The sequence below is a fragment of the Sinohyriopsis cumingii genome, unplaced genomic scaffold (genome assembly GCF_028554795.1).
Source record: "Sinohyriopsis cumingii isolate HCF-2022 unplaced genomic scaffold, ASM2855479v2 utg002554l, whole genome shotgun sequence".
Taxonomy (NCBI): domain Eukaryota; kingdom Metazoa; phylum Mollusca; class Bivalvia; order Unionida; family Unionidae; genus Sinohyriopsis; species Sinohyriopsis cumingii.
Genome location: NW_028316243.1, coordinates 113030 through 126309, shown reverse-complemented (window position 1 = coordinate 126309; position 13280 = coordinate 113030). Strand labels below are relative to the sequence as shown.

Here is a 13280-nt window from a genome sequence, read left to right as displayed (position 1 = left end):
CTTGCTAGTACATAGTGTCCAGACATGGAGTTAATGTTTTATGTGACCTGTCAATGCAGCTTGCTAATACATAGTGTCCAGACATGGAGTTAATGTTTTATGTGACCTGTCAATGCAGCTTGCTAGTACATAGTGTCCAGACATGGAGTTAATGTTTATGTCACCTGTCAATGCAGCTTGCTAGTACATAGTGTCCAGACATGGAGTTAATGTTTTATGTGACCTGTCAATGCAGCTTGCTAATGCATAGTGTCCAGACATGGAGTTAATGTTTTATGTGACCTGTCAATGCAACTTGCTAGTGCATAGTGTCCAGACATGGAGTTAATGTTTTATGTGACCTGTCAATGCAGCTTGCTAATACATAGTGTCCAGACATGGAGTTAATGTTTTATGTGACCTGTCAATGCAGCTTGCTAATGCATAGTGTCCAGACATGGAGTTAATGTTTTATGTGACCTGTCAATGCAGCTTGCTAATGCATAGTGTCCAGACATGGAGTTAATGTTTTATGTGACCTGTCAATGCAGCTTGCTAATACATAGTGTCCAGACATAGTTACTGCACAGATTAACTTTTTTGGCACTGTTTATACTTCACTTTTGATTTTGTTCAGTAACTGTTGATGTTGCAGTCAAGGGTAATTAAAGCCATCTTCCAGATGGTTCTTTGCTGCTGTGTCTTTAATGGTGAACTTGAAAAATTGCAAGTTCTTGGAAGGCCCAAATAAATTTTGTTTTATATGAATGATATACCGAATATGTGAAATATCCATTTCTCATTGAATTTTAACAGTGGCCCACCTCCCAGGTTGGCTTCCATCATAGAAACTCCCTCAAGAATAGTCAGGTTGAATTTATCACTGAATGAACTGACAGCACTAGAAAATGAAAACCTTAGTCCCTTCAAGAACCTCAGGGATCTAAATGCTTCATTGAATAGAATCAACAAGTAAGTAACATTTGCACTTTTGTGTCTTTTCATGTGTGATTGTAAAGGTGCTTGGCACTTAGGAATGTACAATTCTGAAACAGGAAACAGGGGTATATTTCTTTTAAATCATTAGAGTCCAGATCAGAGGTCCTGGAAGCATTTACTTTCTCTATAGAGAACTCTCTGACTGAATTGGTTTATACACTGTATTTATCAGAGTCCAGATCAGCGATCCTGGAAGAAGTGACTTTTACTACAGAGGTCTGTGTGATTGAACTGATTTATACAATATTTATTTAGAGATTTTACTTCTACAGTATGGATGGATTATGTCAGTAAAATACAGGGTACTGTTTAGATTACGGATTTACTACAAAGTTTTTTCCCCTTGCTTTTATTGGGTTCTTAAACTCTGAAATACTTGAGAGTGTTTTATTGAACTTCATTCAAGCATCTGTAACACCATGAGTGAATTCCAGCGAATTTGATTTTGTGAATGAATTGCTGACAGAAACATAAAACATTTATTTTGATCACTGTGAGCAACATATGAGAGGGTCTTCTTAATAATAATGGTAGTTAATGCAGTCTATGGTTTATATATGTGAGGTTTATGCATTTTTTAACGTTTGATCAGCTGTTTGTTTTGGGTAGATAAATTATGGACAAATGGCTAAAATGACAAATAGGATACAGGACTTTGCCAAGCTACTATCAGGGTAAATATGTCTGATTTATTGTGCACTCCCTTTCTAGGAAAAGCAGTGGACATAAAGTATTTGCATTTCAGTCCATTCTTCTGTCTTTTGTACTTAAATCCATCCATCAAACTTTCATTTAAACTTTTAAGTCACTTAAGATTAATAGACAAAACTTGGTATAACTATGCATCCTGAAAAAAATGTATGTTAAACATTTAGACTGCAAGGTCATGGTTCAGTACTTTAAATTTTCCATCACATTCTTTTCCGCTCTTCATTCTTCAGGCTCTTTGAGATTTAGGTATGTAACTTCATACATTTACATATGATAATTAGGAGGTGTGTCCCATACCACATTGGAAGGTCAGGTCCAAGCATTTTCAGTTTTCATAACACTTTCCTTTCTAGTCCACAGCTGTAGGTCCTCTTAAGAGTATGGGATGAAACTAAGTATGTTTTATATCAATACTATATGTTATGAACCAAATTAGAGGATCTCTCTTTAATATTAAGGTCACTTTCAAGAATTTATCTTTCTAATATGGTTCTTGATTACATTAACATTATGAATATAAGCCTGCTTTTTCCTAAATCTAGCCCTATTAAAAGATATTAATTTTTCTTTTCTGTCTGTATCGTGTTGATGAAGGGCAATAACTCTTGCCACTTACCTCCCCTTGCCACTACTGGGGGGCAGGGTCCAGTTTTTATGTACAAATTTAATGCCGCAATCAGCGACCTGGTATAAAAAGAAAATCATAAAAAAATGAAATACACAAGTGAGGTATAAACAAAAGGTCCATATTTTTATATACTTATATTAAAACAAAGGATAAGAATATTATCCACTTGACCAAATAAGTCAGTGGCAGTTCATAACAGAAGTTTATGCACCCCAACCCCAAATTTCTACCTGCAGTTTTCATGTCGAAAGGTCATTTTTGACACCATGTGATGCTCACAGTGCAAACACAAGTCCTTTTCCTAGATGACAGTTCTGCAAAACAGTGTGTACTAAACAGGCTGATGCAATGAAAGTAGTTGTCATTCAAGCCGTTTTTTAGATATTCTACTTGCCCCAAACCCATGTGTTTACAGCTATGGGAGGCTAGCTCTTCTTCCAAGCCGACTATTGGTATTTCACTATCAGCATACTGCAGAGTAACTATGAAATGTTTACGTGCCTTACATCAGTTTCAAGAACAACACAAGCCCAAAATGCCCAGTTCACAAATATAAGCATATCTTTAAATAGTAAACAGTAATAGCTGAAAAAGTCACACCATAGCCTTATGTTAAGAAATTTGCCAGGGGCCAATTTATGAAACTGGACCCTGCCACCTTAAGAATTTGGCTGAAAATGGTTTATATCAAAAGTTGTGTACACATCACATATTTAGACATCTAGTAAAGTGGTATAAAGGAAAACTTTTGTGCACAAAACTAAAAATGCTATTGCGCTTTTAGAAAAGTGATTACTTTGCAGCAAAAAGCATTGCATTATTTACATTGTGAGTTATGACTGCATTTCTTGAAAGATTTAAAATTGTTTGCAACCTACAATGCTTTTAGTCCTTGTTTACCACCATAGCATCAGGACAGAATTAAAATTCATTTATAATGTTTCATGAATGTCAAGAAGAGTTTTGGAAGTTATAAATTTTAAGAGGGAATGACAGAAATGCTGTTAGTTGTCATTGACAGAAGTGAAAAGTTTCTATAAACTCTTCTAGCAAACTTAAAGAAATCACACATTTAAGTAAATAATGTGCTTTAGAAGTACTTTTAGACTGATATAAAACAAGCAGTTCCTAATCTTGCATTATCATTCTGGAGATGCTAATAGCAGCAATCATGGTGTGTGTTGGGGGTGTAATCTCAACAACAAGTTTAACTAATCTGGAGAGATTAACGTTTAATCATTTAACACTACACCATGCTGGAATATTGATGTACTGATGTGTGGTACCCTGTTTAACTCACAAAGTGATATATAAAAAAAACTCATTGATACATAGCCACCGAAATTGACCACACATATACAATTTAACAGAGAAATTTCTTCTCAGACACCAATTCACTTACAACTGACTTTAGTGATTTCTGGAATTTACAAAATCATAGTAAATAATAATATAAGGTATAGAACAAATATTTACAGCGGAAAATTCAGTTAAGGTAGAAAGCATTTCACCTGCTTGGCTTTAATAAGCATGCACCATAAAATAACTGTGGAAACTAAATCTGTCCATCAAAGTCACTCTGTTGTGCACTTAGATCAGAATGAGTATCTGGATGAGATTCAAGCTATTGTTTCTTTCAGCATGACTAACCGATTAATCCTAATCTTTTACCATGCAAACTGAGACCTGCAAAAAGAAAAGAAACAAGTGACATTGATGTACTTTTAACATTCAGTGAAACATAAGAATTTCAGAAGAGAAACTGTATGTACACTCATTTGCTCTCAAGTGTCATTGATCATCATCCAGTGTCTCACCAACTGTACGCTGATGACACCCAAATATACAAATCTAACCACCCAACTGAAGTTGATGCTACCATCCAAGGTGTAGAGAGGTGCATTTCTGATGTGAAATCATGGATGACATGTAACAAGCTGCAGATGAATGAAGATAAAACTGAGGCCATTCTGATCACAACACAAAGACTTTCTCATTCACATCCTTTACCTCAAACAATAAATATCAGCAACGCCAACATTAAATTTACACAATCAGTACGAAACCTCGGTGTTACTCTGGACAGTACACTCACATTGCACCAACATGTCATGAACATATGCAAGGCTGCATATCGTGAGCTGAGACGCATCAGCTCAGTTCGCAAATATCTTTCAGTTGATGCCACTAAAACACTTGTGTGTTCATTAGTACTTTGAAGACTGGACTATTGTAACTCAATTCTGTCTGGTTCATCTCAATATCTACTCCAGAAACTTCAGAAAGTTCAAAACACAGCTGCTCGGATCATACTTAGAGTACCACGATCAGAGCACACCTCCCTGCTGCTCTGTACCCTACACTGGCTATCCATTTGATCCAGAATCAAACACAAAATTTGTTCTCTGTGCTACATTTCACTGTCGGACTCTAGTCCAACATACCTATCCGACCTCACCCATGTGCATGCTCCTCTTCTGACAATCATATACTCATTATTCCTACTATGAAAACAAAGTCATATGGACAGTGTTCTTTTGCATACCAGGGCCAAAGCAACATGGAATGAATTGCCCACTGAACTTAGACACAAAGACACAGTGATCACATTCAAGAGGGCTCTCAAAACTCACTTATTTCGACTTCAAGAACAAACTTAAAGACCTAATAATGTTTCCTACCTGAAATATTCTCAGCATGTTTTTTTATTTTTTAATGTTTTTCTAATTTCATGGTGTGTTTTTTTTTGGTTTTTTTTGTAATAATATTATTATATGTTTTTTATCTTATAGGTGTTGTCTAATGTTGTAAAGTGCTTAGGGCTTCTAAATATTAGGCGCTATACAAAGTCCTCATTATTATTATTATTATGTGTATTGTCAAATGCATGAAACTGCCACTTGATTTTAAGCTTTTCCCCCCTTTGTTAATTGAACCTAGAAATTTCAAGATATGTACATAACATCAAAACATTTCCTATTATCACCCAAGTGTGAGATATGAATCTCTTATGTCAACTTCAGAGTGGGGTCATGAAGGTAGAAACTATGTCGGTGTGCTAAAACTTTCATTCTTCTCACCAAAATATAGCAAGCAATATGCCATATGCATCACTATTTTTAAGACCGTTCCACTGGTGACATTCAGCATTCACAACAGTGTGTTTATGTATGATTCCTTTGAAGTTTATTTGCTCCTGTGGAGTTAAATTACTTTTAAGAATGCATGTTGACATATTATGCAATTGTTTCTGTGTGTCTGTATTGAAATGTGAATAATATTCATAAAAATAGGGGTGAAAACCTTGAAAACTACAGAAAGAGCAAGACAATACATTATGGTCACCATTTTGTTCCCATATTTAGTAAGTTAAGTCCAAAATATGCTACTTTGTCATGATGTAAACAGTTCTCACATTGAGGTACAAAACACAGTTACCTCCCTCTCCAGAGAGCAGTACATATAACACTAAGTGATATATGGAAAAAGGAAGGAAATATAATGAAGCTAATGCATAAAAATTATTTAAATATACACAAAGAAACAGAAAAGTATAATAAATGTGGCTGACTGCAATACATTTTTTTAAGTTTTCCTTAAATGGGCAGGATCCAGTTTTTATGTACAAATTTAATGCTACAATCATTAACCTAGTATAAAAAATCATAAAAATTCAAATACACAAGTGAGGTCAAAAAGGTCCATATTTTTGGATACCTATATTAAAACAAAGCATAAGAATATTATCCTTTTGACCAAAGAAGTCAATGACAGTTCAAAGCAGATGATGTTTGCACCCAACCCCAAATTTCTACCTGAAATTTTCATGTCCGAAGGTCATTTTTGACACCATGTGATGCTCACAGTGCAAACACAAGCCCTTTTCCTAGATGACAGTTCTGCAAAACAGTGTGTACTAAACAGGCTGATGCAACTGAAAATAGTTGTCATCCAAGCCGTTTTTGAGATATTCTACTTGCCCCAAACCCATGTGTTTACTGCTATGGGAAGCTAGCTCTTCTTCCTAGCCGACTATTGGTATTTCACTATCAACATACTGCAGAATAACTATGGAAGGTGTACATGCCTGACATCAATTTCAAGAACAACACAAGCCCGAAACACATAGTTCACAAATACAGTAACCATATCTTTAAATAGTAAACAATAATAGCTGAAAAAGTCACACCATATCCTTATGTTAAGAAATTTCCCAGGGGTCAATTTGCAAAACTGGACCCTGCCACCTAGGTGTCACCAGTTTTAATCTCTTCAATACACATTAAACAGAATAAGCCTCTCATTAATACAAGTCTTTTTGTGTGAAATTCAAGCCATCCATTACAATTTTTGGATATATTTGGACTTATATTGATTCAGAAAAAGGTGGTATACCTTAGGTTTGGAAATTAGTAGATATTTGGTGACATTTATCATTTTCTGTGACTTGTTTTTTTGTTAGACCATATGATACGACACGCTATTGCTGTCTTTCTAGTGTTGGTCCATGTTGTCTTTAGTTAATGTACTTCATTTGTAATGTGTTTTATTTAGTAAGCCATTTAATAAATTGTTAACACCCTGACATGTTAATTTATTGTTTCTGTTAGTTTTATTGTTTTAGAAACATGTTGTCTAAATGCAGAGAATGCAGGAAATACAAAGCAAGGGATGATATATACGAGTTCTGCCTGGCATGTACCAAACGTATCATCTCTTTCCTTTGCTGAGGACACCTGGTAGGCCATTCTGCAAAACTCAGCAAAATGCAAGAGAAGAGCAGAGATTGTTCCCACATATTTAGGCAGTCCCCCCACAAGTGGAAGCTTGGCCTTAAAGCCTGTAAGATTGGGTGTATAGGGTATGTTTTTGGATTGAGTGGATCCAGCATGTAGTACTGTCTTGGATGTAAAGGGTATTTTTTGAATCAAGTGGATCCAACACGTAGCACTGCCTTGCCATCCGGAGCCATACAGCTGTACAGCCAGCCCAGTCAACCCAACCCAGACTCATTTGCAGGGATCTTAGTGACTGATTCAACCATTTAGCCATTCAGCTGTATAGCCAGCCCAGTCAACCCAACCCAGTCTCATTTACAGTGATCTTAGTGACTGATTCAACCATTTAGCCAGACATATGACTTTATATATTTATTATGATGGGATCTTAGTGAAAGATCTGTCCTTGTAGCCAAGCCAGCAGTTACACATGCAGACTGAGATGTGGACAGTAGCAAAGTAGGTGATCAGTCTGACCTCTCACGTTGGACAGTCTGGCTGACCTTTCTCCTGGCTAACAAACCAACTGACCAGACACTACAACATTGCCCAGCACAGCCAGTTCTTCCCATTTTCACTGCCTACCCACAGGATATTAGCAGTGGTTTATTTAGAGACAATGGCATTGCATCATCATTACCTCTGAGCATATTTTATCTTGAATGACAGAAGACGAGGACCAAGAGTATGAAGATACTTGAGAACAACAGTTGTTATCTGATTTGGCCATGGATAGGACAGAGTTTAGTTTTAATGTTGCCATCAAAGAGATATACCAGGTGTTGCCAACTTTAGAATGCACTCCATCTACTACCACCACACATTACCATAAAGTCAAAAGATATGTCAACATCAATGATGAGGAAGAGTCTCCTGCTTTCCTAATGAGCAAAACTCAAGGAGATTAATGATCAGATTTCCAAACGTATCTCAGTCTTTTGGGAATGCTAAAGCTTTCTTTTTGGAAAGTTCAGTACCAGCTAAATTCTTTTCATGCTGGTACAGGACACATTCTGCTGACTACCAACTCCTTGGGTTACTCAGTGTGGCAGTGGACATGATCACACCTTTATATGCACCCATTACAAATGACTTTTGCTGGCCCAGTGGTGCCCCTTTTCTGGTAAACTCGACCAGACATTCAGTATCACAAATGAGGTACAATACTTCATCTGTCATTGATGCAACCATGATTGGTTCACAATATCAATTCCTTAAGAGAAACCCCAGCTGGAAATCACAACATGTACATATACCAGTACATATGTTGTGTTTGGGGGGGGGGTTCTTGCTGCCAGGCTTTGAGATGGTCAGTGGCAAATGGGGACCGGAGAAACTTTCTTCACCTCGGCCTTCTAGAAATGGAAGCTATCATGAATGCATTTCAGCTCTTGAAAGAAAGACTAGGAAATCAGTCCTGATTATGTCGGGCAATTCTATAGTCTTGACGGACCTCAAGTGGGGGGGAAATTTCCTGACCTGTGCATACTGATTCAGCAGTTTCTTCATTGATGTTACCAACTTCGAATCAATACGAAAATCAGACATTCCAGCAGGCTCTATGTTTTGGTCATTGTTCTGTACAGACATGGTCAGGTTATTCATATGGAATGTTCCTTCATCTTTTGGTTTTTCATTGGATTCATGTGCTTTAGGGGCATCCAGTGATTTACCTGTTTGCGACAAAGTGGAACTACAAGCTGCCCACCTTGTCTCGCTAGTCATGAACCAGAAGCTTTGGCAGTAGATGCCCTGTCAGTAAGTTGGGAGGGGTAACGGGCCTTTGCTTACCCCCTGCCTTTACTGAAATTAATACAAAAAATACAGGGTCAGAATAGCGGAGAGCATTATCAAATTCTTATTCCTCTTCTTTCTTTTTTTGCAAGATTATTCTGATAGTCTCTCTATAGGTGGTACATTTCTGGGTCAATGATCTAGTCAAGCTCACAGTAGTAGACCTATCAAGGAAGATTATCGCTAAACTGAATCTTCTCAAACAACCAAGTTTGTTAGTGTTTCATCCATGCCCAGACCACCTTTTTCCCACTTAGCTCTTGTCAGGACAGCCTTGCAAGAGAAAGAATTCAGAAACTTCATTTGTGGAGAGAATCTTGAAAGTAAGACAGCCTTCCACTCTGAATGCTTATAAGAGAAAGGGGCCTGTTTTCAGGGACTTGTGTTTAGTCAATAACATCATCCATCTGAGTACCTTGGTAAATCAAGTTACTGTTTCTCTGGCTCTAAGAGGAGAAAATGTTGACACCAATTACCATCAAATGCTTCTGTTCCATGATATCTGATGCAGAAGAAGTATTGTTCATGATAAAGATCTATTAGCCAGTTTTTATTTGAATAAATCAAAATCCCTCACCCTGTTTCCAAAATGGAATATGTCCTGGGTTTTAACATGGCTCAGCTGTCTCCTAATAGCCTTAGCTTCAGCTTGCAGGTTGAGTGAGTTACCTGCCTTTTCAGTTAACACAAACTATCTTCAGTTCAGATCAGATAGTTCAGTGATTTTCAAGACACAACCAGCCTTCATGGCCAAGAACTAGTTATCAGTGGCAGTCATAGAGTTTCCATATGCACCCTGTCATCTATAGATAAGTCCAGAGCAGCAGATATGCAAGATCCTGTATGTGCCCTCAAGCACTACTTGAAGCACACAGAGAAAAGTCATGGTAACTGCAAAAGACTCTTTGTCCCTGTGAAGGCAAGAAAGCAGGATATCACTTTTCAAGCCATGTCTTTGTGGCAAAAGTGGGTTATAAGCTGAGTGTACTCTGATCAAAAATCAAAAATGCCACATGAGGATTTCAGCTCACCAGTTAGATTGATCTCTGCAAGTCTGACATTTTAATGCAGTGTTTCGATCTGACACATTATAGAAGCTGTTGGCTGACATGCAGAGTTAACCTTCTTGAGATTTTATCACAGGATTTAGCTTTGCAGAGACAAAATTAGAATCTGGTGGGTCCTGTTGCTGTGGCCCAAATGACTACCAGACCTAATTAAACCAACAAAGCCTCTTAGCTTCACTGGATTTGCCAGTGAATTTTGATGGTAAGAAGTCTTCAGTAATGATTTTCTATACCCGATAGAATGGTCATGGATCACATGACAGAGGGCTGTGTTGCTTTAAGCAGGAGAATAGGTTATCATTCATGGGGAATCAAATCTTTCTTCCCTTGATGGCTACCCAGTGTATAGGTAGGATGCAGAGCATTCCCTATACATGTTACCTATTCTCCCAATGTTAATATGATTGGGGAATGTGTTCATAGGAGAAAGCATTCCCTATACATGTTACCTATTCTCCCAGTGTCAATATGATTGGGGAATGTATTCATAGGAGAAAGCATTCCCTATACCTGTTACCTATTCTCCCAATGTTAATATGATTGGGGAATGTATTCATAGGAGAAAGCATTCCCTATACATGTTACCTATTCTCCCACTGTTAATATGATTGGGGAATGTATTCATAGGAGAAAGCATTCCCTATACATGTTACCTATTCTCCCACTGTTAATATGATTGGGGAATGTATTCATAGGAGAAAGCATTCCCTATACATGTTACCTATTCTCCCAATGTTAATATGATTTGGGAATGTATTCATAGGAGAAAGCAAAATGTTAAGTCAGTTATATTTTACTGAGAATACTTACCCAATCACATTGCTTGAAGACCCTCTCAGCCACCTTGCAAGCATTCATGTTGCTGTCAACTTAAAACTAGCAACACCTATTGGTGTCTGTGGGAGGTAATGGGCAAAACCTACTGCTGTTATTCTATATGATATAGGCAGAAAAGACAAATTTTCATTTTATTAAGTGTTCTCAGCGAAATTTAATTTGCAATAAAATTTGCTTTTCATTTCCCTTCCTTTTCTGTTCTCTTTAACATTAGAGCTGTTTCAGATGAAGGTGTACTTGTATATCATCTTTACCAGGTGTGTAGCATACTATACTGGGGGGTCATGTCTTCAAGGTCATGGTAATGGTTCCAAATTTAAAGTTTTCCTTTACAATTTCCTTTCCATTCCTTAGCTTTAAAGTTGTTTGAGGTGAAGGGAAAATGGTTCTCATACCGCTTTTAGGTTACTGCCTTAAGAGTCAAAGCTATACATTTTTTTATGTCACAATTGTAATTCTTTCTGCTCCACAGCTTAAAATCTATTTAAGATTATTGGCGGAAACTTGACACATTTTTGTATAATGTTGTCACTAGATGTGTTGCATTCCCCATTTGGGAGCTCTATCTTCAAGGTCAAAGTCACTGGTCAGTATTTGTGAGGCTTCTTTTTGTTTTGCTTGAAGAGTTATTTGAAATAAAGAGTGAAATGTGGAATACTTCTGTTTCTGAACATGATGGCATTTCTTTTTTTAAATTTTGTTTCACAAATTTAAACCATGAAAAAACAAAATATTCATCAAATTTTAAAATGTAATTTCACTTTGTATGTCCTTGGGCAAGGCTTTTTACTCTGTTTACCTTGGCACTAAATAACCTACTTGTGTTGCTGTCAGTAAAACACTAAACCAAAAAGTGGCAGTGAAACCAAATCATGTTCTGGACTTTTATTCTAATGCCTTTTGAGATAAAGCCATGAAACTTGGTTACTTCACATTTGTGCCCAGTAACTCTGAAACTCTGTCACTTAGGTCACTGTCAGATTTTATTACTATACACTTTTGGTTACCTGACCATGATTGGCAGGGGAATAATTCATTGCATTTTTCTTATGCAATTTATTTTTATTGAGGGAGGGGCCTAACACCACTTTTCAGCATATGATAGGTTGAACATGGCAGCCTGTATATTTAGTGGAGGAGGACCTCAAGAAGAAACACTTACCCAGGGGAAGCTACTGGTAAGCTTCTCACAAACTGTTATTGGTCAAGTCAAGACTGAAACTTGCACAGACAGAGGTGATATGTGAGTGATGACTCAGACACTCGGGACACCTTTATTTTATTTACTGCCCAACAGTATCAGTTATAAAGTGAAAATCAGGTGATTCTGCAAAAATGTCTTGAACATATAATATCAGTGCTGATGGGATAGAATTCTAGGAAAAATATTGAATGTAAGAGAGATGAGTTTCCATGAGAAAACTAACTATTGGGGCCCACTCCCTAGACCACTCAGCCACCCAGAGCCCATGCCTTAGACCACTCAGTCACCTGGGGCCCATGCCATAGGCCACTCAGCCACCTGTGGCCCATACCAACAACCACTCAGCCACCTCCAGGCCCATGTTCTAAACCACTCAGTCTCCTGGAGCCCATGCCATAGACCACTCAGCCACATGGGTCCCATGCCTTTGACCACTCAGTCATCTGGGGTCCATGCCCTAGACCACATGGTTACCTGGGGTCCATGCCATAGACCACTTAGCCACCAGGAACCTATGCCTTAGACCACTCAAGAATCTGGGGCCCATGCTCTAGACACATGGTCACCAGGGTTCCATGCCATAGACCACTCAGCCACATGGGTCCCATGTCTTTGACCACTCAGTCATCTGGGTTCCATGCCCTAGACCACTCAGCCACCCGGGGCCCATGCTAGCAAAATGCAGCTATTTTCTTAGTATTAACATTACCTGGGTGTATGCTTGATAGATGCATGAATTAATGAAATAATACAAGCGATATCACAAAGCATGCAAAATCATCATTCATACTATTGATAAAAAGTAATACATCAGGGCCTTCCTTGGAAATATTTTTCTTTGCACTAAAAATTTTGAGCCACTTTTCAGCCAAAGGAGCCATTTTATGCCGTGATGCAGGGACTTAAATATATGCATAAATATTATATTGGCCCTATTTATAATCTATATAAACATGACAATAAAACAGTTTTTACATGTTTTTATTACATTTCAAGCACAAGAATAATTATTAATAAATATAACAGTACCATTATATACACACGAAGTTCAATGTATTGCATATATAATGCAAGAATGAATAAGAATGTTTGTTTGTAACTGATAATACAAAATACTGCTTAGTCTGTGTGAACAATGACACTGACACTTCATCAATATCTGCCTCATTTTTTCCCAAACCATTTTTTAATTGTCTTCCTGAATACAAAAGTCTCAACATTGGGCCCATCAATAGAAATTCTCATTAAATTTGTCAGAGTAGATATACCCATAGAATTTCGTA

The 13280-nt window shown here is 37.4% G+C and overlaps 1 protein-coding gene across 1 annotated transcript in view; it reads left to right on the top strand.

The window, feature by feature from the left end:
• Window positions 1–795: 795 nt before the first annotated feature.
• LOC149770172 (uncharacterized) overlaps window positions 796–13280 on the top strand; it is a gene marked incomplete at its 5' end in the record, with an annotated part of 47457 nt that continues 34972 nt past the window's right edge. The window contains one exon of the mRNA XM_089949289.1: window positions 796–951. Within this exon, the coding sequence (XP_089805415.1) occupies window positions 796–951 (156 nt within the window). The remainder of the gene's footprint in view (window positions 952–13280) is intronic.